The sequence below is a fragment of the Oryctolagus cuniculus genome, chromosome 13 (genome assembly GCF_964237555.1).
Source record: "Oryctolagus cuniculus chromosome 13, mOryCun1.1, whole genome shotgun sequence".
In the NCBI taxonomy this organism is placed as follows: domain Eukaryota; kingdom Metazoa; phylum Chordata; class Mammalia; order Lagomorpha; family Leporidae; genus Oryctolagus; species Oryctolagus cuniculus.
The window spans coordinates 109,350,678-109,377,839 of NC_091444.1; the positions used below are offsets into that span (position 1 = coordinate 109,350,678).

The window sequence follows — 27,162 nt, forward strand, 5'->3', positions numbered from 1 at the left end:
GTTAAATAAAGTTGGATGCACTCTTTTTCTCTTGCATGGTGTTGACATGATTGTTTTCAAAAGCAATTTCCTTTTCAGATCTACAGGGAGGGCGGGACAGTGATGAATGAAAGTTCTGATTGCAACTGCTACTGTTTCTTTTAAAAGATTTTAGCCATGGGCCAGCACTGTGGCATAGCGGGTAAAACCGCTGCCTGCAGTACCAGCATCCCATATAGGCGCCGGTTCGAGACCTGGCTGCCCCACTTCCAATCCAGCTCTTTGCTACAACCTAGGAAAGCAGTAGAAGATGCAGATGGAAGACTTCTCTCTCTACCTCCTTCCCTCTCTGTGTAACTCTTTCAAATAAATAAATAAATCTTAAAAAAAGATTTTAGCTGTTTAATAGATGCACATTCTGATATTCCTGTTTTTAAAAGATTTATTTATTTATTTGAAAGGCAGAGCTACAGAAAGGCAGAGGCAGAGGCAGAGAGAGAGAGAGAGAGAGTTTTTGATCTGCTAGTTCACTCTCCAGATGGCTGCAGTGACTGGAGCTGAGCCTATCTGAAGCCAGGAGCCAGGAGCTTCCTCCAGGTCTCACACATGAGTGCGAGGGCCCAAGGATTTGGGTTATCTTCTACTGCTTCCCCAGGCCATAACAGAGAACTGGATCAAAAGTGGAGCATCCAAGATTTGAACTGGAGCCCATGTGGGATGCCAACACTGCAGGCGGCAGCTTTACCTGCTATGCCAAGCACTAGCCCCAGAGCCTAATTTCTAATTAGCTTTTCCTTCATGACAAGTGTTGTCATAATTTCTTTTTTTTAAGATTTATGTATTTGGTTTGTTTTCACATTTGAGTACTACAGAAGCAGCTAAGTTAGATAATTAATTAGAAGCTTATAGATATTCTAGTTTTTTTGGTTACCCTAAGGACTTATAATCATATAAGTATAGGGTAGAGAATTATTATTGTGTTTATGTTCGGAGTATAAAACTGTATACAAGAATCTGATTTAAACATCAGTGAACTTGAACTGAGTCTTGAAAATCCATATTTCAGATAGGTGAGATCTCACTGCCAGATTAACTATAGGGTAAAAAGTAGCATAAGGAGGGAATGGGATCAAGGATGGATTAGTCTCACAGTGGGGGAAGTGTTCACTGATATATCTTGAATGGGGATGGGAAGAATGGAGAGAATAACCACAGATCAGGAAACCCAAATCAAGTTGTCCTGAAGGTGTCCTCTTGATCAATTCACATTTCCAACTCTTGATTTTGCTTCTTTTTTTTAATGTTGTTTTTCAGATTTTTTTTTTTTTTGAGAGGCAGCAAGACTGACAGAACTCTCATGCACTGGTTCATACACCAAGTGCCTGCAACAGACAGGCTTGGGCCAGGCCAAAAGCAGGAGCTGGAAGTTCAATCCAGGTCTCCCACACCCAAGTATTGGATCCCTTCTGAGAGTCTGCATTAGCTGGAAGCTGGAATTAGGAGCAGAGACAGGACTTCAACCCAGGCGCTCTGGTATGCAATGCAGGTGTCCCAAGAGGCAGCATTGCCACTGAACCAAATGCCTTAATGCTGACTCTGTTTTGATACTGTCAACTGATAAACATAATCTTCCAAAGGAATAACTTGTGTTTCTATTGTATGTGAGTTACAAAATAGCCTAAATGTCTATTCTTCTTTGGAGTGATAAAATTTGAAAATCTTTGCAATTTTTTGAAGATTCTGTTATTTGAGCAATGTCTTCTCACTCAAATCTTGTTTCTTGTGATGTCAACAAATACTGAACATTATGTAGGATAGCAAGTGTTGATAGAAATATTTATAGAGTCTGTATACAAGGGGGCTTCAAAAATTGTGGAAAAATAGAATTGAGATGTTTGTTTTGATGCAAAAGTGTTTCAACTCCATGCATTGTTGTTGTTTTTTTTTTTTTTTACAGGCAGAGTTAGACAGTAAGAGAGAGAGAGAGACAGAGAGAAAGGTCTTCCTTCCATTGGAAGTTAAATGAAAATTAGTAGGAGTTTATGGGTAATCTACTATATAACTTAGTGTGCAGGCTATAACCAAAAACAAAAAGCCAAAGCCACTACTGTAAAGGCCAGGTGATTTGACTTGGCCCCTGGTTTGATCTTGGACTACCCTGACTGCAAAGTCACTGCTCTTTCAGAATGCTGTGAAGTTAGAAAACGCTAGGTGGGGGTGCTAGCATTGTGGTGTAGCAGGTAAAGCCACTGCCAGCAGTGCCGGCATCTCACATGGGTGATGGTTTGAGTCCAGGCTGCTCCACTTCCAATCCAGCTCTTTGCTATGGCCTTGGAAAGCAGTAGAAGATGATCCAAGTCTTTGAGGCCCTGCACCCATGTGGGAGACTCAGAAGAAGCTCCTGGCTCCTGGCTCCTGGCTCCTGGCTTTGGATCGGTGCAACTCTGGCCATTGCAGCCAACTGGGGAATGAACCAGTAGATGGAAGACCTCTGCCTCTCTCTCTCTCTGCCTCTCCTTCTCTCTCTCTGTAACTCATTCAAAAAATAAATAAATAAATAGAAAATGCTATGTGGGAAAACATGAAAAATGACTATGTATCAGGCACTAAGATCAGAGAACACCATATCAAGACAAACATCAAAACCAAGTAATCAACTCTTTCTAAGAAAACAGAGCTTGTGAAGGTTCCTCTGGCATTTTTGCAAAGGAATACAGAGTTTAAAGTAAAGGCAAGGCATAAAATAAGCTTTAGGAAGACAAGCTGACAAATTTTCCTTCAAAAGAATCTGCTGAAGCCAAGAAAATGGTCATATTAGAAAATGGTCATATTAGAAGAATGGTCATATTAGAAAAGAGATAGTTGACACCTGTATTTTCCTAAGAAAGTCAATCATCAGAGATGAAATGGTCAAATATCAGAGAAAGTAAGACTGTGTGGTGATAAAAATAAATACTAAAGTGCTCTTTAGACACAGAGCTTCTACATAGAATAAATAGATAGTTAACAGTGGGTCTGGGGGCTTATAATGGCCCCCACACAATCCAGTGAATGTAACTGTTATGCAGGACAGAGAAAGGCAGAGTAGTGGTCTCAACATGGGAATTTAAAGGGTTTCCTCTGATCTCTCCAAAGAGAGTTTAGACAGCACACTGCCAGAGTGAGGTATTCAATTGGGAATAAAGTTCTACGGACAGGCTGGTGCCATGGCTCAATAGGCTAATCTTCCGCCTTGTGGCGCTGGCATACCGGGTTCTAGTCCTGGTCAGGGCACCGGATTCTGTCCCGGTTGCCCCTCTTCCAGGCCAGCTCTCTGCTGTGGCCCGGGAAGGCAGTGGAGGATGGCCCAAGTGCTTGGACCCTGCACCCTATGGGAGACCAGGAGAAGCACCTGGCTCCTGCCTTTGGATCGGCACAGTGCACCGGCGGTGGTGGCCATTGGAGGGTGAACCAAAGGCAAAGGAAGACCTTTCTCTCTGTCTCTCTCTCTCTCTCACTGTCCACTCTGCCTGTCGAAAAAAAAAATAATAAAAAGTTCTATGGATAGTTTGTGGGGCCGGTGCTGTGGCACAGCAGGTTAACACCCTGGCCTGAAGCGCTGGCAGCCCATATGGGCGCCGGTTTGAAACCCAGTTGCTCCACTTCTGATCCAGCTCTCTGCTATGGCCTGGGAAAGCAGTGGAATTTAGCCCAAGTCCTTGGGCCCCTGCACCCATGTGGGAGTCATGGAGGAAGCTCCTGGCTCCTGGCCTCAGATCGGCACAGTTCTGGCTGTTGTGGCCAATTGGGGAATTAACCATCAGATGGAAGACCTCTCTCCCCCTCTCTCTGCCTCTCCTCTCCCTGTGTAACTCTGACTTTCAAATAAATAAATAAATCTTTTAAAAAGAGGACAGTTTGTTTAGTTCCTTGTCATTATACACACATATAAATGCTATTTGAAATCTCCCTGCCCATCCAACAAAATCCCACAAACATGAACACAGGCACACATATGTCACATACCCTAATCCACACTTGAATAGACCTGAGCCACACACATGAACACACCACAATGCACATCTCTCTCACACACACACACATACGTGTGCACAGTATTTGATGCAAGTGGGTATACACAAACATATATTTCATAAAGGTACACACACACTCATACATTTAACCCTCACACACTTACATAGTACACACAGATGAAGGTACACATGAAGATATACAATAGCAACACTAACAGAGATGTATACATAAGTTAGACAAGCACGCACATCACAATGCATGTATGTGAATACTAACATATACTCATGCACATGTGCACACAGATACAGACACAGATGTACAATCAGAAGGTTCCAGAGAAAGTAAATTTATCTCTACTAAGATGTTTGAGAATTTTAAAATGAAGAAAAGGAGACATTAACTCAAGAAAAGTGGAATAAACATATTCCCAAGCCTCTGAGAAACAGGGGTGCAGATACCAAAGCCTATGTCTTACTGCTCTCTTTTGGTGGTTCTAAAGAACACCGTTCTGATCACTGAACAGTCTCTCCTTTCCCAAATGTCTAAAAAATATTAAGCCTCTCCAAATGTTTTGGAATCCACTATGAGAAAATTATGATATTTGACAATTATTACAAAATCAATAATGTAATATCTGTTGGTCAGAACTAATTACCTCCTAATTGCCATGTTCTGAATTCAAGGACAGTCATATACCAAATGCTTGGATTTGTTTAAATTATTATCCCCTAAGATTCCCTGACTATATTGGTTGACCATTTGCATTTCTTCTTTAGAGAACTGTCTATTGAGGTCCTTTCCCCATCTCTTAGCTCAATTGGTTGTTGTTGAGTTTTTTATGTTGCTGATATATTCTGGATGTTAATCCCTTAGCAGATAAGTAGCTCACAAGTATTTTTTCACTTTCTGTTGGACGTCTCTTCACTCTATCTTTTCCTTTGATATACAAAAGCTTCTGACATGCAAAAGCTTCTGAGTTTTGATATACCATTTGTCTAGCTTTGCTTTTGTTGTCTATGCCTTGGAAACCTTAACCAAGGAGTCAACATCTACACAAATGTCTTGAAGTGTTTCCCATATATTTTCTCCTAGCAAATTTAGTCTTAGGCCTTAAATTCAGGTCTTTAATGCATACCCAGTAAGCTTAGGGGCCCCATAATTATTCAGCTATCTGATAGTAATAAAATATATAACATGCAATATCTAAGATTACTTATTTATTTTATTTGCAAGATAGAGTTAGAGGGAAGGGGGGGATCTTCTATCAACTTCACTCCCCAGATGGCTACAATGACCAAGGCTGGGCCAGACCAAAGCCAGGAACTGGGAGATTTTTCCAGGTCTCCCACTTGGGTGCATGGACCCAAGCACTTCTGCTACTACCCCAGGCACATTAGCAGGGAGCTGAATTGGAAGTGGAGCAGCCAGGACTTGAACTGGCACCTGTATGTGATGCTAGTGCTCAAGCAGTGGTTTAACCCACTGCACCACAGTACCGGCCCCAAAATGCAATCTTATTGTAAATATATCCTTAAGATGAAAATTTTCAGAGAAAGAAAATGACTAGGAAAATATTCTAATTTGGTGTGATTGCAGCATACCACACAATGAAAAATGGCTCTTATATGAAAGGCAATCTTCCCTCATCAAAGCACAGACAAACCAAAGAGAAATTGCTTGTTGATATTTCTCATTTCTAAAGTAAGTGCACTCTGAAGTCCCTTGTATGTTGATTTTCTATTGGTGTCTCGCATCAATCTCTTTGCATGGTCTGAGCATCTTATGCAATGTTCATCTGTGAGACAAAACCTCTGCATCACATGTCTTTGTGGACACTCAACTCTCTTTTCAGCAGGAAGCATGGACTCGTGTGTATACTCTTGTCCACGCTTCTGCCATTCTTTCTTGGGCTCACCCCAAATGGGTATTTGCCACCGTTCTAGGGCCACTTTCTTGTGTGGTCATTAACAACCATGAGTCCTGTAGTGCCGTCTCAGTTCCTATCGTGTTCAACCTCCTGCAGCCCTGGAGCTGATGCTAAACTCTTGGTTGCCTAATAGTAACTATTGTAAAGGACTCTGCCTGGGTATTATCCATTGTGATCCAATACTGTTGTTTCAAAGTATTTGGTATAGCATTCCTTTTGTTTTCCTTTAAGAACTCCCCCCCCGACCCTTTGAGTGCACTCATAGTTTATTATGACACATGTTCAACCATTGCTTTGCTCTACCATTCCCAAATGAATATCATTATTTGCAAAACCTCTCTGATTATTTTTGCTTTTGAGATTGCCATTGTCCTAGGGATATCACAGAAAACCTGGCCAGGTGGCCCAAGGCATCATGGTCTCTCCCAAGAGACCCCTTCTTTTCCTACATGCCCCAGACAGGTTCCAAGAGGCCTGACTCCTGGCCTTGGAGCTGTCACTGAGATCATATGTGTAGTGGGGGCTGGGATGCGTCCATTCTGGTGTTGAAGGTGCTGACCTTTTGAAAGGATAAAGAGAGGCTGTTCTCTAGTCACTGAACTGCAAGGGGCATCTCTACTCCCAGATTCAATTATTCCATAGCCTGGGGGAGAAGAAAACAATTTCCTGCAGCCTCAGGCCCCCATAGGCAAGTCTCTTCTGGCTCAGTCATCCTGCCCTCCTGTGTACTCTCAGAGCCTCCAGAGGTTTTGAGGGGAGTCTCAGAATATCCTGATGCAGATCAGCGGTGGTAAGGCAGGCCTGAGAATGGATCTTAGGCACCCAGGCTGTGGGGCTATGTGAGTGGGCAGAAATGAGTGCAGGCATCCTCAACTCTAGCCAAGTATAAAGCACTAGAGAGAATCCCTTTCCTGGATCCAGGCCTTGGGGAGCTCTGGGCTGGTCTATGTATCGGTGTGTGCAAAGCTCATAAGTATTCACGTGGGGCCCAAACCACCTCATCATTAGAGAAGTAACACCAGTAACTGGAACATCTCTTCTGTGTGGTGTGGATACCTGTTCATTTGACTCAGGCATCCCCCAAGTGGCACCTGGAGACCTGGCTTGGACTGGAAGCTGAGTATGAATCCTTGGTTAACAATATCCAGGTGCAGAATGCAGTTTCTATCTGAATAAAGGAGAGAAGATAAAAATTTGGATGGGGGAATGAAGTAGCAGGGTAAGACCCTTCAAGCTAATCAAGGGTGGGTTATCAGGTAACTAACAGGAGCCACCCTGCAGCTTCTCTCTGGCAAGTGTGTTCCTGCAGGGCTCCTTGAGCTGCATCCAGGCCTGGCTGTCCTCAAAGAGGCACTCCTGGGCCAGAGTGCAAATCTCGAGTTTTAATCCACTTTCTGAGGCAGCCCCTGCACCCCCCTGGAACTTAATTGTTGCTGTGGATTAGTTCTGAGAGGAGGAACGCAGTGGGGGCAAGAGGTGTGGAGTCACCACACAGATCGCAGGAGTCAGGTGAAAGCGGGTGAGAGATGAGCAGCCCGCAGACTTGTCTATTTCAGTTGGTATAGCAGCTTATATAGTTGAAGCAGCCAATCCAGTCAAGGGGCGGTTTATGCCCTAACCAATCATAGCCCGTTGGCAGGCAGGCTCCATTGCAATGTGGCTTCGGAAGCCATCCAATCACAGCCTGTTGCCAGGCAGGCTCCATTGTCATGTGGTTTCCAAAGCCATGCAATCACAGTCTATTGCCAGGCAGGCTCCGTTGCCAGCAGCCATTTTGGCATGGCCTTCTTGTTCCACCACATTTCCCCCTTTTCGTTTATTTTTGAGCAATGGGAAAGATGATTCACGGCTGTGCCTGTGTTAGGTTGTCCCCTAGGGGATCTTACCCGTCGTTGACTAACCAGTGCTCAAAATGGGAGACCATAGGAGTGCTTGCTCAGATGGGGGTAAGAATGAGGAACAATGGTAACCGCATGCAGGCTGTGGGCCATTTGAGTGGCTGACCAGAGCTAGTGGGGTATAAAACAGTAGCAAATATGGCTATGGGCAGTTCCTCAGGGTAGGATGATAGGGCAGCAGCTTGACAATTGGTAGCAGGTGCGTCCACTAACAAGGTGGACTCTGTCTTGTTCAGCTGATTCTGGTTGACTATCAGTTGCAGGCTTGATGTTTCTGGCTGGTACCCAAATGGGCTGTCCCGCATTCTCTGGATAGACACAAGCATATCCTCGACCCTTGGTCAGCAAAAGCCTTTCTATGGGTGTTGGAATCCAGGGCCTGAATTCCACATCTGCTCCTACATTTAGGGCAAACAAGCAGGTGGAATGGGGTCTAGCAGCTGCTCTGAGAGCCTGGGGTACCTGGGGACTGCCACAAACATGGGGATCCTCACTGGGTGCAGATGGAATGACCTCACATGGGTTATCGCCTCGAGGTTGTCTAAGTTCATCCCATGGATATTTGTGGGGTGGCTGACCAGGCATTGCTGCATTGTCTGCTGTCATGTCATTTTCACTGTCAGAGCTCTCTCTCCCTAAGTCATCAACTGATGTCTGTGAGACAGGGACCTGGAGTGACAGGCTCTTATCACTCACAGATTCATTATGTTTGGTACTCTGTGTGGGTTTCTGAGAGGGGGTATCTTTCCCATGTTTGAGTGCTTAAGAGCGGCACCGCATGCCAACTCTAGCCAAAGGGAAGACATGCACAGCACTGCTGCCATAACAAAACAAATTCCTAGCACCTCGGTGGTTGATGGCATTATGCAGGAGTTCCCTATGTTAGACAGACAGACAGTGGTGTATCAGGTCGTACGTTTGTCCTGTGCTTAGAGGGGGACTTCCTTGACTCATTAGGTCAAGGCCATATGCCCACACGGTGTCTCCAGAGCATCCACTCTCTCAAGGGAGGGTAGATGACTTGGTTCCAAATTCTGGGATGATCAGTCCTTTATGTGAATTCGCCAGGTGAACCGAAAGTAAAAGGAGGAACTGAGAAGCGGCATTAGGTTTCTGGGCGGTGTGTGCTTAACCTGGGGTCACTTAGACCAAGGACAAGGTCAAGGAAAGGTGCGTAGGAGGGGGTTCTGTGCCCACCCTCACAGAACTGAACAGCACACAAAACACCTAAGGGCCTTCTTGCCAAAATCAAGGGGGGACCTTGCCAAGTCCGACACACTGTCTCTCTCTCAGTCACGTTGGTGCCAGATGTTGCTGTGGATTCATTCTGAGAGGAGGAGCGTGGTGGTGGCAAGAGGTGCAGAGTCACCACACAGATGCCGGGAGTTGGGTGAAAGCAGGCCAGAGGTGAGCAGACAGCAGACTTGTCTATTTCAGTTGGTGCAGCAGCTTATATAGCCGAGACAACCAATCTTGTCAAGGGGCAGTTTATGCCCTGACTAATCACAGCCAGTTGCCAGGCAGGCTCCATTGCCAGGTGGTTTCCCAGGGAGTTTCTGAAGCAATTCCTGAGTAACTGACACTTTCTTGCCAGCGGCCATCTTGGCATGGCCTTCTCACTATACCACACGATCCCTTGAGGGTGCAGGGGCCCTGACATGTGGTGCCAGTACCCCCTGAGCCATGAGGGTGCCAGTGCCCCTGAGCCATGAGGGTGCCAGCATCCCCAGCCCCATGAGTGTGCCTGAACTACCAACCCCATAAGGGTGGCAGCTGCCCCTGACCCTGTGAGGATGGCTGCCGCCCGACCTGGTGAGGGTTGCTGTGGCCACCAACCCCGTGAGGGTGTCCATGCCCCCTGACCTGTGAGGGTGCCTCTGTTCTCCGACCCATGAGGTTGCCAGCACCTGCCAACCCCTGTGGTGCCAATGCCCTCCATCCCCCATGAGGATTTCTGAGCCCACCCAATGGGGGGAGGTTGTCTACGTGCCCCCCCTCCACATAGTGGCAGTCACAGCTACCCCCAGCCCTCCCCCACCCCAACCACAGCCCACAGGTGGGCCTTCTTCAGTCTTCCTGGGCAGACAAAACTCCGGGAGGCTCCTGAGCTGTCTTTCAGAATCCCTCTCAGTGGCCCCTGAGGAGCGTCAGCCAAGGTAGGTACCTGCCACTCTGCCTGCCTCAGGACAGCATCTGCCCCACTGCACCAGCCCCACACTGGGGGGCGCCCCTGGGACCTCAGGGCCAGGCCCTTCCCTTTCCCTACTGCAGCTCCAGACTCCCTCTTTCCTGTTTCTGTCCTTGGGCCAGCTGACTATCTCCTCTCCCTTCCCAGGCAGCCTCGGGACTCAGTGCAGCTGCCCAGGGCCTCCGTGGCTGAGCCTGGGGGTTCTTGGGACAGGATCCACACCACTGGCAGATGTGGGTGCCCTCTGAGCTGTCAGAGAGGTCAGGGAGCTTGTGGTTGATGGTGTAGGGGCTGGGAACTTGGGGGGTGTAGTTGTGGGACAGCCAGAGGTCTTTGAACTTCCTCCTGGACGTGCCACACCTGCCCCAATCGGAGCTGTGCTGCTGGGGGCAGGGGGGTATCCTGCCCCCTGGCCTGGGAGCCCCAGCACAAGCCAGGGTGACAGGCTGGGGGTCACCTTGTCCCTTGGGTGTGCAGTTGAGAGTGGCCAGGGGTGAAGCCTTCGGTTGCTTGATGACCTCAAAGCCTGAGAATCCTCTGCACCCATCAGCCCAGGCGAGGCAGGGACACGCAGCCTCCTGCCTCCCTCCTGGGCATTGTCACACCTGCTACTGGCTGAAGGTGGGGTCCTCAGCCCCAGATGAAGCCCCGTAGCCAGGGCAGGTCAGCTACTCTGAGCTCTGCCCAGCTGTACCGCAGAGTTGGCCCAGGGCCCCACCTGCCACTCTTCGCTGGCCTCTGACTCTCCCTCTTCTGCTTTTCCCCAGCAGGGAGGGCCCCGCCTCGCCTCCACGTCCTGCAGCCCCCCAAGCAGCCGAGGCTCCCCTCTTAGATTTGGGAGTTTGTGGCTGCCTGCCCGCCCTGCCTCCGCAGGGTCCCCGCTGAGGATGCTGGGCTTTTTGAGCACCCGAGGGGCCTCTGGCACCCCCTCCAGCCATCCGTTTTAGCTGCACACTCCTGGTTCAAGCAAGGTTCTTCCTCCTGTCTTTCTCCATCAGGCCTGCTGGCTGTCACATGGGCCTCCCGAGGCTAGTGCTGGCCCTGGCCATTGGGTCCAAAGGCAAGGCCATCAGGGAGGAGGGAAATCTGAGAGGGCCAGGCTTGTGTCAGGACTGTGGCTTTTGGTGTGTGAGAGGTGGCGTGAGTGGCAAGGGAGGCCCTCTCCAGCCTCCACCCCGACTCACCGGAAGCTCTGGTCACCCACTCCAGCTCATCCTCCCATCTTCCTTCCCCTTCCTGTCCATGGCCTTTTCCAGAAAGTTCACCCACGTGCCCACCTGCTGCTGCTTCCCACCTCCGCCCTGCCCACCAGTGCCATGGCCTGGCTGTTCTTGCCTTATCACCTGTCTCCCTCCTCTCTCTCCGCTGTTCTCTCTGCTTTCTCTCCCACTGCCAGACGATTGGGTCAGGCAAGTCTGTCCTGTCCAGAGTGTCCCAGGCTCCCCTTCAACCTCTAACAAGATCTCTCCTCTTCCTTGAAGACCTCCCTTTCCAAGCCTGCCCAGACACCTGCTCTGTGACTTGACAGTGGCCCTCAGCCCCAAAGCCTCCCCTTCATCTATGACTTTCTGTTATGTGGTGAGCTGACACCTCCAGGCATGACCTTGGTGAAAATTTGTGCCCCTCTGTGGTCCTGCTCCTGCCCTGTTCTATAAATATCTATAAATACTCATACACACACACATACACACACACACCTGGCAGTGCCCCCGGAGTCGCAGTGTAAGGAGGGCAGCCTGGAAGAGGCTTCTTCATCCCACTGAACGCTCAGCACAGCACAGAGGCTGCCCACTGCTGACAGGCCCTGCTGCCCTGTGCAGTGCCCACCCGCAGCACAGCAGACTCTGGGCCCTGCGACAAAGTTGCCACACACGGGGCCAAGCAGTATGGCTCAATTTGTTTATTTCAAGATAATAAAAAGAGCCACATCACCAGGGTGCCACAACCCTGTCTCCGCCTCTTTCCTGGGCCATAGACTGTCAATAAATAAGTTTCCCAGCCCCAAATAATTATTACAACCTCCTCCTCATTTGCGAGCTCCAGCGAGCTATGATACAGGGGAGGCCCTACCCCCAGAATATACAAAATGTTACACATGTACAATATGTACATGGGGTGGGGGTGGGGAGGCCCACTGGAGGCAGCCTCTTCCCCTCATCAGGCCTAGAGTTAGCCCAAACTGTTCTAGGGCCTGACAGAATGCTGCCTACTGCCCTGCCCCAAAGTGCCTCCAAAGAAAAGGGAGCCCCCCGAATGCCTGCCTCGGCCCTGCCTGGCTGGTGTGCCTCTTAGTAAGGGGACAGGCGCCCCTGCATCGCCTGCCCCAGCCGACCCTTTGAGGGCTGTTGACCGTGCCTCCCAGCTGGCCTGCCTGGGGGCACAGGCATGGAGTGAAGAGCTGGACCACGCCTGGCCTACCGTGAGCGCCATCTGTGGTAAGCACCCAGCCTGCAGTTAGCCTCTGCTTGCCCAGGCCATCCTGCGATTTGGGACCAGGAGCCTCCCTGAATAAGGGACTGCCCTCGCCCAGAGATGACCCTCATCCTATTGTGCCCTCCTCGCCCATATACCCTTACCCATGATGCCCTGGCCCAGAAATGACCCTTACCCATGATGCCCCTGGCCTGGAAGTGACCCTTGCCCATGATGATGCCCCTGCCCCAGAAGTGACCCCTGCCCAGTGATGCCCTTGCCTGGGTGCCCCCACCCAGCAATGACCCTCACTCAGATGCCCTCCTCGCCCTGATGCCCTCATGTCTGTGCCTGCTGATGCCCCCACGTGATGTTCCCGGCCAGATTATGCTGGCCAGGCTGACAGCCCCAAGAGGGGCGATGAAAACTGCCTGGCTGACTTGCCCAAGTGGATGAGCACCCCCTGGTCTTGGCTGTTCTGGGGGCCACACAAATGCTGCCTGTGTTGGTCACGGCCTCTGAGGATGGAGCTGGAAATGAGGAGGCCCCAGGAGCCCCCAGGGTCCTCCAGAGAGGCAGCCTAAAGAGGCCTTTCTCTCCCCATCAGGGGTTCTGGTTAGGGAGGGAAGGGAACTGGGAAGGAACGGCAGGGGATAGGGTGGCTAGCAGGGGTGGAGTGGCAAGGATGGGGTTGGGGCTCCCCAGGCTGATGGCATCTGGTGTTATACGATAATGTCGTCATGCTTGTCAGCCCGGTAGAAGAAGGGGATGCAGTGGTTGGTGCCCAGGCCTGGGTGCTCCTGGGGGTTCTGCATCTCCTGTGGCTGCTTCCTGAGCTGCTGCGCAATAGGGTTCTGCTTGTGTAGCGCCTTCTTCTCAGAGTGCAGCTGTGTGTAGGTGGCCACGTGCTGCTGCAGGTGGAACAGGCACTGGTCGTGCTGTTGGTGCAGACCCTGAGCCTCCTGGCTCTTCAGCTCCATCTGCAGAAGACCAAGGGGGGTGGGGGGAGCATGAGGGCAGGTGGGGGTTGCTAACCGATTCCACTGGTTGCACGGGAGTGGCACAGAGCCCCGTGTCTCCTGCACCCAGCCTCACACCTCATCCCGTTCTTTCCCATCACTTTAACTTGAGGACACACACGAGAGGGAAGGCATCAGCTGTTAGGGGAACACTCATGCCTAATACTTTACACGCACAATCTCAGCTCATCCTCAACACCTGTATAAGGAAAAAATGCTAAGTTCCTTTGTCAGGAATCTGAGGCTTAGCAAAGGGTAGCCTTTGTGTAGTGACCAGTGGAGCTGGGTGACACGCCTCTCGTGGGACAATGACGTCTAGACCCGGGAGGAGCCCGGGGCTACCAGCTCTAAGAGTCACAGGACAGTCGACATGGAGGTCACCTGTCACTCCAGACTGGAGCGGCCTCCCTCCTGGGCCTAGCACTGCCCTCCCCAGAGACTTGTCCCCATGGCCCAGTCCTTCACAGTTGGGCTGAGCATTACCATTTCCTTCAGCTCCCCCAGCTTCTCCTGCAGCTGGCCGAGTTTCCTGCTCTGCCTGCAGCAAGAGGGTGAGCCGCATGTTGTCATTGCTCTGTACAGAGAGAAGAAATCCGTTGCCACCCAAAATGGCTGCATCTGGATCCCAGCACCAGGTGCCCACCTCCCACAGTGCCAGGAGGGCTGGAAACTCAGCCCCTCTCCTCCGACAGACATTTGAGCAGGGTCCTGGCTCACAGGGCGCCTGCCTAGGTCATCACCGTCCCCTTTGGTGGGGGCGAAGTGAAGGCCCAGAGGGAAGTGTTTTGTACCAGAGGCCTTGCCCAGGGAGGCCGAACACACCAGTCTCACGAAGCCATCCTGCAGCTCGGCCAGCTGCTCCTTGAGCTCCCGGTTCTGCAGGAGCGCGCGGCTGATGGTCACGCGGTCGCTCTGTGTGCGTTCCTCGGCCTGGTTGCCCCACAGCTCCGCCTCCCGCTCCAGCTGTAGCAGCCGCTGTTCCTGCTGCTGGTTCAGGCGACTCAGGCCTGCGTTGTCCTGCACCTGGGCCTGCAGCTGCCCCGCCAGGCTCTCCAGCTCCTTCTGCAGCTGCTCAGCCTGCGCCTGCAGCTGCTGTTCCACCTCCAACAGCCCCGCCGGGGAAGCTGGGGACTCTGGGGTGGGAGGCTCAGCTGAGAAAGGAAGCAGCCATCAGGGGCCCCAGCCTCTGGGTTTTCAAAAAGCTCCTGCTTGGTCCTTAGCTCCTCAGGCCAACTGCTTGCCCCCACCCTGGTGCTGGCTTCTTGGCTAATGACTTTCCATATTCAGATGGTCATTACCCTTCCAAGCCAGGACACAGAGTGCTTGACCGTGCATGGTGGACAGTGGGTACGCCACCCCTATTTACAGATGAGGTCACCGAGGCTCAGAGAGATGACAAGACTTGCCATCCACTGGCACAGACCTGCTTCCCTCTGCCACAACACCCCTCACCGGGGCACCTGACACCTATCCTGCTCCCAGGCCACCTCTGCCTCTGCTTACCCATCTGGCTCTTGAGCTCGGCCACGGTGGTCTCCAGCTCCCGCACCTGACTCAGGCTGTGCTCCTTCTCCTCCCTCAGTGTGCAGAGCTGCCCAGAGCACAGGGAAAAGAGCCATGAGCAGGGGCCACTGCCTCCCTCTAAACCGATGGTGCCCCCAAAACCCAAACACACAGCCACCTCTGGCTGCAGGCCACAGCAGGTGCACTTGCTGTACTGTGCAACTTAGGAAGCAGCAGGGGACGGCCTCCTGGGATCCCGACACCCACACAGGAGGTCTGGATTGAGTTTCAATCTCCTGGCTTCAGCCCTGGCTGTTGAAGGCATTTGGAAAATGAACTAGTGGATGGAAGATCTCCATCTCTGTCTGTCTGCCTCTGCCTTTCCAATGAAACTGAGATGCTTAAATACACATTTTTGAAAAGCTGTATCACTGAGATTCTGATTGTGTAGATCTAGGCAGGGGCTCTGTGCAGAATGCTAGCAATTTCTGGAGGATTCTAGGGCAGGACCAGAATAAGGATTCAGAATTTCCATCTCTTGGTTGAGGGCCTCCCTGACAGTCCCTGGGGACGGTGGCCCCCGCGGGCTAGGGCTGGGGCTCCATGGGCTGCAGCCTCTTACTTGTTGCAGCAGCAGCTCAGACATTTCCAGCTTCTTCTGCAGCTCCTCCGTGCCCAGCTGCAGGGTCTTCTTTTCAGTCATGAGGACTCCAAGCCTCTCTCAGAGCTCAGAGTTCTGCTGCTTCAGGTCCTCATTGTTTTTGCTGTGGTGAGAGGAATGAGCAAACAGAGAGCACCACTTTGGTGACCAACCAATCTTTTTGCTGCACCTGCCAAGAACCTTGGTGTTGGGGGGGGGTCCCCAATAATCAGGTCACTCCTGTGGCAGGCCAGAGAGAGGACCTGAGCTGCCTGAGGCCATCGCATGAGCTGGTGGCACAGCTGGGACCAGAGCTTGGCTCTGCACACGTCCCAGCCTGTACAGCCACTTCCTCCTCATGCTCCCCGGCACCCCTCCCCTCATCACCTGTACTAAGGTCCCCCAGACTCCTCCCCACCGCCTTCCCCTTCTTACTTGTTCTTGTATAACAGCAGTTTCAGAGCATCTCGCTCTTTGGTCAGCTCCTTGGTGTGCTGCAAACACAGAAAAGCTACATCAGATCTCAGGGACCCTGGAGGGGGATGGGGTGGGGTGTAGACCCAGCAGCCGTGCCATGAGCAGACACAGAAATCACATTACTTTTTCCACTTGCTCCATAGTTTCTTGGTTCTGTTGTTTCTGTGGGGAGAGTCAAAGAAAGGAAGGTGACTAAGGATGTCCCCTCTACTCCACTCCCAGAGCAAGAAGGGGTGGGCAGGGGGCCAGAGTGGGATTGGCACATTCTCAGATCCTATGGGCACAGGACCTGTCCCGAGGCTCCCAAGGAAAGAGCATGTGGGTCTTTGCTGGTTTTTGCTCACAGCTATGAACCGCATCTGAATCAGGATTCTTCTTAGGGGAGGTGAGCCTCCAGAAACGGAATGTGAGAAAAGATGGCCTTTCCACTAGGTTTGGATTTACAGGGGTGTGCACATCGTTTGACAGTTCAGCACGTGCTACATAGGGGTTGGGGGCTGCTCTTAACAGCGGGGATACAGGAATGAAAAGCACAGGTAAGATCCCTTCTCTCCCTGAGGTTGACATCCCAGGGAGCCTGGAAATCTTGGATTCTTAGAGCTAAAAGAGACTTTTGACAACTGCCATTTCCACCTCCTTGGGAAACTCAAGCCCAGTGTGGAGAGGCGCTTGTCCAAACTCAAAGTTCAGGTCAGGGCCTGAGTCAGGGTGGGGACATGAGGCTCATGGCCAGCACTGAACAAGAGGCCACAATCCCAGGGCTGTGTGGCCAGGGTGCAAGCAGGGGTGTCTGGAAAAGAGAGGAGGTGGAGAGGGTAGCAACAGGATGAGAGCCATGCTGCATGTTCCATGTTCTGGGGTCCCTCCAGCTGAGACCTGGCCCACCCAGCACCCCACTCTCCCTCAGCACCAGGGGGCCCCCAGCCCCTTTCTTCAGAGCCCACGGGGAAACAGAAGCCCAGGGTGGGCAGCATGGAATCAGGGGACCCCACTGGGCTCTTACCAATTCCTCTATGGTGTTACTGAGTTGTTTGTTAGATAGCTGGAGTCCAGGGCTACTGCCAGCTCTTGGTACTGGCTCTGAGGCACATGCAGAGAGGAGGAGTTGCAGGAGGGTTTGAGGAGAGGTAGAGAGAGCAGTCATTAGGGCTGGTGGGGGGGGCATGGGCTATCTCAGCTGGCAGCAGGGCACTCAGCCCCTGCTGTGGGAGAAGAGGGGGGCTGGCCCTGCAGAGCCACTCACCTCCAGATCCTTCATGTAGGAAGATGTGAGGCCCTCTCCATTGATGTAGGACGTTGACTAGAAGAGACAAGAGCTCTCATGGAGATGCTACATCCTCCACCGCCAAGTCCCTACCCTCGGACTACCTCTCCCCCCCACCTCCACCTGGCAACTCCTCTGCCCAGCTTGGCCTCTTCCTCTCCTCACCCTCTATGCCAGCTTCTCCTGGGTCTCACTGTTATATCTCAATGTTAGCTGTCGCAAAGCACACCGGACACCGGAGTAAGGGAAAGGGTTTATTGGGGAACAACCTACAGACTGGAGTGAAGGAGCGGCAAAGGAAAAAAGGGAGGGAGACTGTAAGAGAGAGAGACAGAGAGGAGAAGAGCTAGCAAGGAGAGAAGATAAAGCAGAGGAGAGGAGAGAGGAGAGCTGAGCCCAGAGCCCAGAGGAGGAGGCTGGAGAGAGGAACTGAGAGAGAGAGAGCAGGAGAGAAGGGGCAAGAGAGCACGTGTTCAGGAACAGGCCCTTTTAAAACTTTGCCTGAGGGCGGGCAGGGAAGCAGGAGCAGCCAATCCCATTAGGATGGGGGTGGAGCCTGGCTCAGGTAGCTGGGCCATGCAGCCAACTGCGCCAGTTTCCTAACACTCATCACCATCCCCCTCCATTCCCAAATGATGCTCTCCCTGTGCTTCCTGTGCTGAGATACATGGTCACCGTTCTCATGGCCACGTCCTTCATCTGTATGGCTTCCAAGAAGAAGCCATCACCCAGCCTGCCCAACGCGGCCCAGCAGGTCAGTCTCTCCCAGGATCTCCCCATCTCTCAGGAATCCCAGCCTCCATTTCTGTCCTTTCCTCTCTCTCCTCCCTTCCTGAGTCCCAGTGTCTGGGGTACCTCAGAGACAAGACCATTGAGCTGCCAAGCAGGTTGATGCAGGCTCTCTGTGGAGGACAATGTCCTAGGGACAGGCACATAGAGGTCAGGGGTGCAGGGGCTTGATGCAAAAGAGGTCCTTGGGCCGTGGCCTGCCCTCACTCCCATGGCTTAGGGACTGCTGCCCGCACAGGAAGACACTCACTTGATCTCATCTATGAGGACAGGGCCATGGTCAGCATCATGGATCTGAGGGAGAAGAAAGAGAGTGATCACCTGATTTCCAGTAAGAACCACCCAGGGGTGGCAGGGACCCAGCTCCTTCCAGCAACCTGCCACTGCCACAAGCTCAAGAGAAAGCCCCGTCTTGGCCTCCCCCACCCCAGTGCCGGGAAGGGTGCCTGGCACTGGGAACCAAGCTGCTGGAAGAAAGGAGAAGAGAAGGCACAGCAGGCGCAGTCCTCTGGGAAGGGAGATGGTGCAAGCATACAGGGGTAGCAGGCACAAGGACGGAGGCAAACCTGAGTTGGTGCCATGCTAGTTAGACTAGCGCCAGGAGGCGCTAAACCGCCAAGTAACACGGTGGCATCAGCAGAGGGTGGTGCAGGAGCAGCGCGGTCTTTGGGCGCCTGTCAGGGAACAGAGCTGGGAGTTAGGGGGCCGTGCAGGAGAGGAGGTGCCTCGCTGCCATGGACACAAGGGCACAGAGCAGGTAGGAAGATGTCGTAGCAGTCAGAGTGACAGTCACACATGCTGGGAACCACAGGGGTTGTGGGAATGGCTTGCCCAGGCTTGGGGACACGTGGCATCTTTTCAGGTGGCCAAAGCTCAAAGGAAGGGCACTATGACCTCCATGGACATGAGGCCCTGGTTCTCCCTAGACCTCAGCAAGGGCTCTGACCTCCGGAAGCCACAGCAGGCAGAAGCAACAGGCACCAAAATCAGGGAGCATGGCAGTGTTCTTCCAGGAAGCCAGTCTCTGCCGCACAGTGACCCTAACTCTAGGCCCCTGCTGGGCTGAGGCTGCTGGTGGTGACGGGGCTCCCTCCAGGTAGCTCTCTGCCGCTGCCCTCTCCTGCTCTCTGCCCTTTCTCCCTGCCCTCCTCTCTGCCTCACCCATCAGCTGTAGTTCTCTGATTCAGGCCTTTCCAAGGAGAAATGTTGCCCAAGAAGCCCCTCCCTGCTTTCTGGAGATAAAATCAACCACAGCACCTCATGGGCATACCTCTCAGCCCAATCTCGCAGCTCCAGAAACACCTACTCTACCAAAAGAAGCCAGGAAATCACAGGTAAGACGTCTGCTCTTTGACTTGGCACATGGAGGTCATGCCGCCTCATTGCCAGAAAAACTGCTAGGGAACAATGCGGGGATCTAGTGCTTGGAGACATGGAGAAGCCTCTCCTCCTTCTTCCCCAGCGGGACCTCCTCCCTCGGCCAGCCCCATCCAGCTTCTCCCCAGGCTCAGGCCTAACTCTCGGTCCATGCATCTGGCTCTAGAGACCACCTCATCTCAGCAGGCCAGACGGCTGCACACAGCCAAGATGACTGAACAAGTGACAGCAGCCAGAGGAGCAGAGTGGAGGCAGGGAGTTGATGCCTGCTCTCTGGACTCCTCAGCCCTGGCCTCTGAAAACCCCAATCGGCTGCCTCCTTAGAGTCCAGGCTCCAAAGTCTACAAATGAGGATGAGGAGTGCTGAGTCTGCAGTTGAACTTTTGGAGAGTGGACCAGCAGATGGAACACTTCTCTCTCCCTCTCTCCCTTTCTCTCTCTCTCTCTCTCTCTCTCTCATCTTGGCTTCTCTATAACTGTGCTTTTCAAATACAAAAATAAGTAAAAAAAAAATAGAATCTATGTACTGTGATTACTTTGTGAACAACCAAGTCACAATTCTACTTCTGAAGCTGGAGCTTCGCCTGGGTGTCAGGACACCAGATGAGAAGCCTACACCTCGCATCACGTCTGAAGGTGGAGGTTCACCTGGGTGTCAGGACACCAGATGAGAAGCCTGCACCGGGCTTTCAGTCTGAAGGTGGAGACCCACCTGAGTATCATGACACCAGATGAGAAGTCTGCACCTCGCTTCACGTCTGAAGGTAGAGCTTCTCTTGGGCATCAGGACACCAGATGAGAAGCCTGCACCTGGCTTTCAGTCTGAAGGTGGAGCTTCGCCTGGGTGTCAGGACACCAGATGACAAGCTTGCACCTGGCTTTCAGTCTGAAGGTGCAGCTTCACTTGGGAGTCAGGACACCAGGTTAGAAGCCTGAACCTCCTTCACATCTGGAGGTGGAGATTCGCCTGGGTGTCAGGACACCAGATGAGAAGCCTGTACCTGGAATTTAGTCTGAATGTTGAGCTTTTCTTGGGCATCAGGACACCAGATTAGAAGCCGGCACCTTGCTTTAAATCTGAATGCGGAGTTCGGCTGGGTGTCAGCACACCAAATGAGAAGCCTGCATCTGGTTTCAGTCTGAAGGTGGAGCTTCACCTAGGCATCAGGACACCAAATTAGAAGCCAGAAACTCGCTTCACCTCTGTAGGTGTACTATCGCCTGGGTGTCACGACACAGGATGAGAAGCCTGTACCTTGCATCACGTCTGAAGATGGAGCTTCGCCTGGGTGTCAGGACACCAGATGAGAAGCCTGTACCTGGAATTCAGTCAAGGGGGAGCTTCGCCTGGGTGTCAGGACACCAGTTGAGAAGCCTGCACCTGGCTTTCAGTCTGAAGGGGGAGCTTCGCCTGGGTGTCAGGACACCAGTTTAGAAACCTGCACATGGCTTTCACCTGAAGGAGGAGCTTCTCTTGGGCATCAGGAGAACAAAAGAGAAGCCTGCACCTCGCTTTCAGTCTGAAGGTGGAGGTTCCCCTGGGTGTCAGGACACCAGATGAGAAGCCTCCACCTGGCTTTCAGTCTGAAGGTGGAACTCAGCTGGGTGACAGGACATCAGATGAGAAGCCTGCACCTGGTTTCAGTCTGAAGGTGGAGCTTCTCTTGGGAATCAGGACACCAGATTAGAAACCGGCAGCTGGCTTTCAGTCTGAATGTGGAGCTGGGCTGGGTGTCAACATACCAGATGAGAAACCTGCACCTTGCATCACGTCTGAAGGTGGAGCTTCGCCTGGGTGTCAGGACAGCAGATGAGAAGCCTGCACCTGGCTTTCAGTCTAAGGGGGAGTTTCACCTGGGTGTCAGGATACCAGAGTAGAAGCCTAAATGTATTTCATGTCTGGAGGTGGAGATTCACCTGGGTATCAGGACACCAGATGAGAAGCCTGCACCTGGCTTTCAGCCTGAAGCTGGAGCTCACCTGGGTGTCAGGACACCAGATGAGAAGCCTCCACCTGGCTTTCAGTCTGAAGCTGGAACTTCGTCTGGGTGTCAGGACACCAGATGAGAAGCCTGCATCGGGCTTTCAGTCTGAAGGTGCAGCTTCACCTAGGCCTCAGGACACCAGATTAAAAGCCAGAACCTCGCTTCACGTCTGAAGGTGGAGCTTCGCCTGGGTGTCAGGACACCAGATGAGAAGCCTGCACCTCGCTTTCAGTATGAAGGTGGAGATTCGCCTGGGTGTCAGGACACCAGATAAGAAGGCTGCACCTGGCTTTCAGTCTGAATGGGGAAGCTTCTCCTGGGTGTCAGGACACAAGATGAGAAGCCTGCACCTCGCATCATGTCTGAAGGTGGAGCTTCGCCTTGGTGTTAGGAACCAGATCAGAAGCCTGAACTGCGCTTTCAGTCTGAATGGGGAAGCTTCTCCTGGGTGTCAGGACACAAGATGAGAAGCCTGCACCGTGCTTCACGTCTGGAGGTCGAGCTTCGCCTGGGTGTCAGGACACCAGTTGAGAAGCCTGCACCTCACTTTCAGTCTCAAGGGGGAGCTTCAAATGGGTGTCAGGACACCAGATTAGAAGCCTGAACCTCCTTCACGTCTGGAGGTGGAGCTTCACCTGGGTGTCAGGACACCAGAAGAGAAGCCTGAACCTCCTTCACGTCTGGAGGTGGAGATTCGCCTGGGTGTCAGGACACTAGATGAGAAGCCTCCACCTAAATTTAGTCTGAATGTTGAGCTTTCCTGGGCATCAGGACACCAGATTAGAAGCCGGCACCTGGCTTTCAGTCTGAATGTGGAGCTCGGCTGGGTGTCAGCACAACAGATGAGAAGCCTGCACCTCGCTTCAGGTCTGCAGGTGTACTATCGCCAGGGTGTCACGACACCAGATGAGAAGCCTGTACCTTGCATGACGTCTGAAGATGGAGTTTCGCCTGGGTGTCAGGACACCAGATGAGAAGCCTGTACCTGGCTTTCAGTCTGAAGGGGGAGTTTCGCCTGGGTGTCAGGACACCAGTTGAGAAGCCTGCACCTGGCTTTCAGTCTGAAGGTAGAACTACGCCTGGGTGTCAGGACACCAGATGAGAAGCCTGCATCTGGCTTTCAGTCTGAAGGTAGAGCTACTCTTGGGAATCAGGACACCAGATTAGAAACCGGCACCTGGCTTTAAATCTGAATGCGGAGTTCGGCTGGGTGTCAGCACACCAAATGAGAAGCCTGCATCTGGTTTCAGTCTGAAGGTGGAGCTTCACCTAGGCATCAGGACACCAAATTAGAAGCCAGAAACTCGCTTCACCTCTGTAGGTGTACTATCGCCTGGGTGTCACGACACAGGATGAGAAGCCTGTACCTTGCATCACGTCTGAAGATGGAGCTTCGCCTGGGTGTCAGGACACCAGATGAGAAGCCTGTACCTGGAATTCAGTCAAGGGGGAGCTTCGCCTGGGTGTCAGGACACCAGTTGAGAAGCCTGCACCTGGCTTTCAGTCTGAAGGGGGAGCTTCGCCTGGGTGTCAGGACACCAGTTTAGAAACCTGCACATGGCTTTCACCTGAAGGAGGAGCTTCTCTTGGGCATCAGGAGAACAAAAGAGAAGCCTGCACCTCGCTTTCAGTCTGAAGGTGGAGGTTCCCCTGGGTGTCAGGACACCAGATGAGAAGCCTCCACCTGGCTTTCAGTCTGAAGGTGGAACTCAGCTGGGTGACAGGACATCAGATGAGAAGCCTGCACCTGGTTTCAGTCTGAAGGTGGAGCTTCTCTTGGGAATCAGGACACCAGATTAGAAACCGGCAGCTGGCTTTCAGTCTGAATGTGGAGCTGGGCTGGGTGTCAACACACCAGATGAGAAACCTGCACCTTGCATCACGTCTGAAGGTGGAGCTTCGCCTGGGTGTCAGGACAGCAGATGAGAAGCCTGCACCTGGCTTTCAGTCTAAGGGGGAGTTTCACCTGGGTGTCAGGATACCAGAGTAGAAGCCTAAATGTATTTCATGTCTGGAGGTGGAGATTCGCCTGGGTATCAGGACACCAGATGAGAAGCCTGCACCTGGCTTTCAGCCTGAAGCTGGAGCTCACCTGGGTGTCAGGACACCAGATGAGAAGCCTCCACCTGGCTTTCAGTCTGAAGCTGGAACTTCGTCTGGGTGTCAGGACACCAGATGAGAAGCCTGCATCGGGCTTTCAGTCTGAAGGTGCAGCTTCACCTAGGCCTCAGGACACCAGATTAAAAGCCAGAACCTCGCTTCACGTCTGAAGGTGGAGCTTCGCCTGGGTGTCAGGACACCAGATGAGAAGCCTGCACCTCGCTTTCAGTATGAAGGTGGAGATTCGCCTGGGTGTCAGGACACCAGATAAGAAGGCTGCACCTGGCTTTCAGTCTGAATGGGGAAGCTTCTCCTGGGTGTCAGGACACAAGATGAGAAGCCTGCACCTCGCATCATGTCTGAAGGTGGAGCTTCGCCTTGGTGTTAGGAACCAGATCAGAAGCCTGAACTGTGCTTTCAGTCTGAATGGGGAAGCTTCTCCTGGGTGTCAGGACACAAGATGAGAAGCCTGCACCGTGCTTCACGTCTGGAGGTCGAGCTTCGCCTGGGTGTCAGGACACCAGTTGAGAAGCCTGCACCTCACTTTCAGTCTCAAGGGGGAGCTTCAAATGGGTGTCAGGACACCAGATTAGAAGCCTGAACCTCCTTCACGTCTGGAGGTGGAGCTTCACCTGGGTGTCAGGACACCAGAAGAGAAGCCTGAACCTCCTTCACGTCTGGAGGTGGAGATTCGCCTGGGTGTCAGGACACTAGATGAGAAGCCTCCACCTAAATTTAGTCTGAATGTTGAGCTTTCCTGGGCATCAGGACACCAGATTAGAAGCCGGCACCTGGCTTTCAGTCTGAATGTGGAGCTCGGCTGGGTGTCAGCACAACAGATGAGAAGCCTGCACCTCGCTTCAGGTCTGCAGGTGTACTATCGCCAGGGTGTCACGACACCAGATGAGAAGCCTGTACCTTGCATGACGTCTGAAGATGGAGTTTCGCCTGGGTGTCAGGACACCAGATGAGAAGCCTGTACCTGGCTTTCAGTCTGAAGGGGGAGTTTCGCCTGGGTGTCAGGACACCAGTTGAGAAGCCTGCACCTGGCTTTCAGTCTGAAGGTAGAACTACGCCTGGGTGTCAGGACACCAGATGAGAAGCCTGCATCTGGCTTTCAGTCTGAAGGTAGAGCTACTCTTGGGAATCAGGACACCAGATTAGAAACCGGCACCTGGCTTTCAGTCTGAATGTGGAGCTGGACTGAGTGTCAATACACCAGATGAGAAACCTGCACCTCGCATCACGTCTGAAGGTGGACCTTCGCCTGGGCGTCAGGACACCAGATGAGAAGCCTGTACCTGGATTTCAGTCTGAAGATGGAACTTCGCCTGGATGGCAGGACACCAGATGAGAATCCTCTGCCTGGCTTTCAGTCTAAGGGGGAGCTTCACCTGGGCCTCAGGATACCAGAGTAGAAGACTAATCATATTTCATGTCTGGAGGTGGAGCTTAGCCTGGGTGTCAGGACACCAGATGAGAAGCCTGCACCGTGCTTCACGTCTGGAGGTCGAGCTTCGCCTGGGTGTCAGGACACCAGATGAGAAGCCTGCACCTCGCATCATGTCTGAAGGTGGAGCTTCACCTTGGTGTTGGGAACCAGATGAGAAGCCTGAACTGCGCTTTCAGTCTGAATGGGGAAGCTTCACCTGGGTGTCAGGACACAAGATGAGAAGCCTGCACCGCGCATCACGTCTGGAGGTTGAGCTTTGCCTGGGCGTCAGGACACCAGATGAGAAGCCTCCACCTGGCTTTCAGTCTGAAGGTGGAACTCGGCTGGGTGACAGGACATCAGATGAGAAGCCTGCACCTGGCTTTCAGTCTGAAGGGGGCGTTTCGCCTGGGTGTCAGGACACCATGTGAGAAGCCTGCACCTCGCTTTCAGTCTGAAGGTAGAGCTACTCTTGGGAATCAGGACACCAGATTAGAAACCGGCACCTGGCTTTCAGTCTGAATGTGGAGCTGGACTGAGTGTCAATACACCAGATGAGAAACCTGCATTCGCATCACGTCTGAAGGTGGACCTTCGCCTGGGCGTCAGGACACCAGATGAGAAGCCTGTACCTTGCATCACGTCGGAAGGTGGAGCTTTGCCTGGGTGTCAGGACACCAGATGAGAAGTCTACACCTCGCTTTCAGTCAAGGTGGAGCTTCGCCTGGGTGTCAGGACACCAGATGAGAAGGCTGCAGCTGGCTTTTAGTATGAAGGTGGAGATTCACCTGGGTGTCAGGACACCAGATGACAAGCCTGCACCTCGTTTTCAGTCTGAAGGGGGAGCGTCGAATGGATATCAGGACACCAGATGAGAAGCCTGTATCTGCCTTCAGTCTGCAGGTGGAGCTTCTCTTGGGAATCAGAACACCAGATTAGAAACCGGCACCTCACTTTCAGTCTGAATGTGGATCTCAGCTGGCTGTCAGCACACCAGATGAGAAGCCTGTACCGGGATCACGTCAGAAGGTGGAGAATCGCCTGGGTGCCAGGACAGCAGATGAGAAGCCTTCACCTCAATTTCAGACTGAAGGGGGAGCTTCGCCTGGGTGTCAGGACACCAGTTGAGAAACTTGCACCTGGCTTTCACCTGGAGGAACTTCCCTTGGGCATCAGGACACCAAAAGAGAAGCCTGCACCTCGCTTTCAGTCTGAAGGTGGAGGTTCCCCTGGGTGTCAGGACACCAGATGAGAAGCCTCCACCTGGCTTTCAGTCTGAATGTGGAACTCAGCTGGGTGACAGGACATCAGATGAGAAGCCTGCACCTGGCTTTCAGTCTGAAGGTGGAGCTTCTCTTGGGCATCAGGACACCAGATTAGAAACCGGCAGCTGGCTTTCAGTCTGAATGTGGAGCTGGGCTGGGTGTCAACACACCAGATGAGAAACCTGCACCTCGCATCACGTCTGAAGGTGGAGCTTCGCCTGGGTGTCAGGACACCAGATGAGAAGAATGTACCTGGCTTTCAGTCTCAAGGTGGAGCTTTGAATGGGTGTCAGGACACCAGATGAGAAGCCTCCACCTAAATTTAATCTGAATGTTGAGCTTTGCCTGGGCATCAGGACACCAGATTAGAAGCCGGCACCTGCCTTTCAGTCTGAATGTGGAGCTCGGCTGGGTGTTAGTACAACAGATGGGAAGCCTGTACCTCGCACACGTCTGCAGGTGTAGTATCGCCAGGGTGTCACGACACCAGATGAGAAGCCTGTAATTTGCATCACATCAGAAGGTGGAGCTTCGCCTGGGTGTCAGCACACCAGATGAGAAGCCTACACCTCGCTTTCAATATGAAGGTGGAGATTCGCCTGGGTGTCAGGACACCAGATGAGAAGCCTGCACCTGGCTTTCAGCCTGAAGGAGGAGTCTCTCTTGGGCATCAGGACACCACATAAGAAGCCTGCACCTCGCTTTCAGTCTGAAGGTGGAGGTTCCCCTGGGTGTCAGGACACCAGATGAGAAGCCTCCACCTGGATTTCAGTCTGAAGGTGCAGCTTCACCTAGGCGTCAGGACACCAGATTAAAAGCCAGAACCTCGCTTCACTTCTGAAGGTGGAGCTTTGCTTGGGTGTCAGGACACCAGATGAGAAGCCTGCACCTCG

General features: G+C 52.4%; 1 protein-coding gene across 1 annotated transcript in view; it reads right to left on the bottom strand.

Annotated features, from left to right (window-relative positions):
- Nucleotides 1-11,321: 11,321 nt before the first annotated feature.
- The window catches only part of LOC103352368 (golgin subfamily A member 2), a 34,797-nt gene continuing 18,956 nt past the window's right edge, over nucleotides 11,322-27,162 (bottom strand). The window contains 14 exon segments of the mRNA XM_070054979.1: nucleotides 11,322-13,398; nucleotides 13,921-13,966; nucleotides 13,968-14,011; nucleotides 14,260-14,588; nucleotides 14,941-15,028; nucleotides 15,563-15,704; nucleotides 16,016-16,074; nucleotides 16,181-16,219; nucleotides 17,061-17,095; nucleotides 17,098-17,137; nucleotides 17,301-17,357; nucleotides 18,177-18,240; nucleotides 18,361-18,404; nucleotides 18,677-18,784. Coding sequence (XP_069911080.1) covers nucleotides 13,141-13,398; nucleotides 13,921-13,966; nucleotides 13,968-14,011; nucleotides 14,260-14,588; nucleotides 14,941-15,028; nucleotides 15,563-15,704; nucleotides 16,016-16,074; nucleotides 16,181-16,219; nucleotides 17,061-17,095; nucleotides 17,098-17,137; nucleotides 17,301-17,357; nucleotides 18,177-18,240; nucleotides 18,361-18,404; nucleotides 18,677-18,784 — 1,353 coding nt within the window. The 3' untranslated portion in view covers nucleotides 11,322-13,140.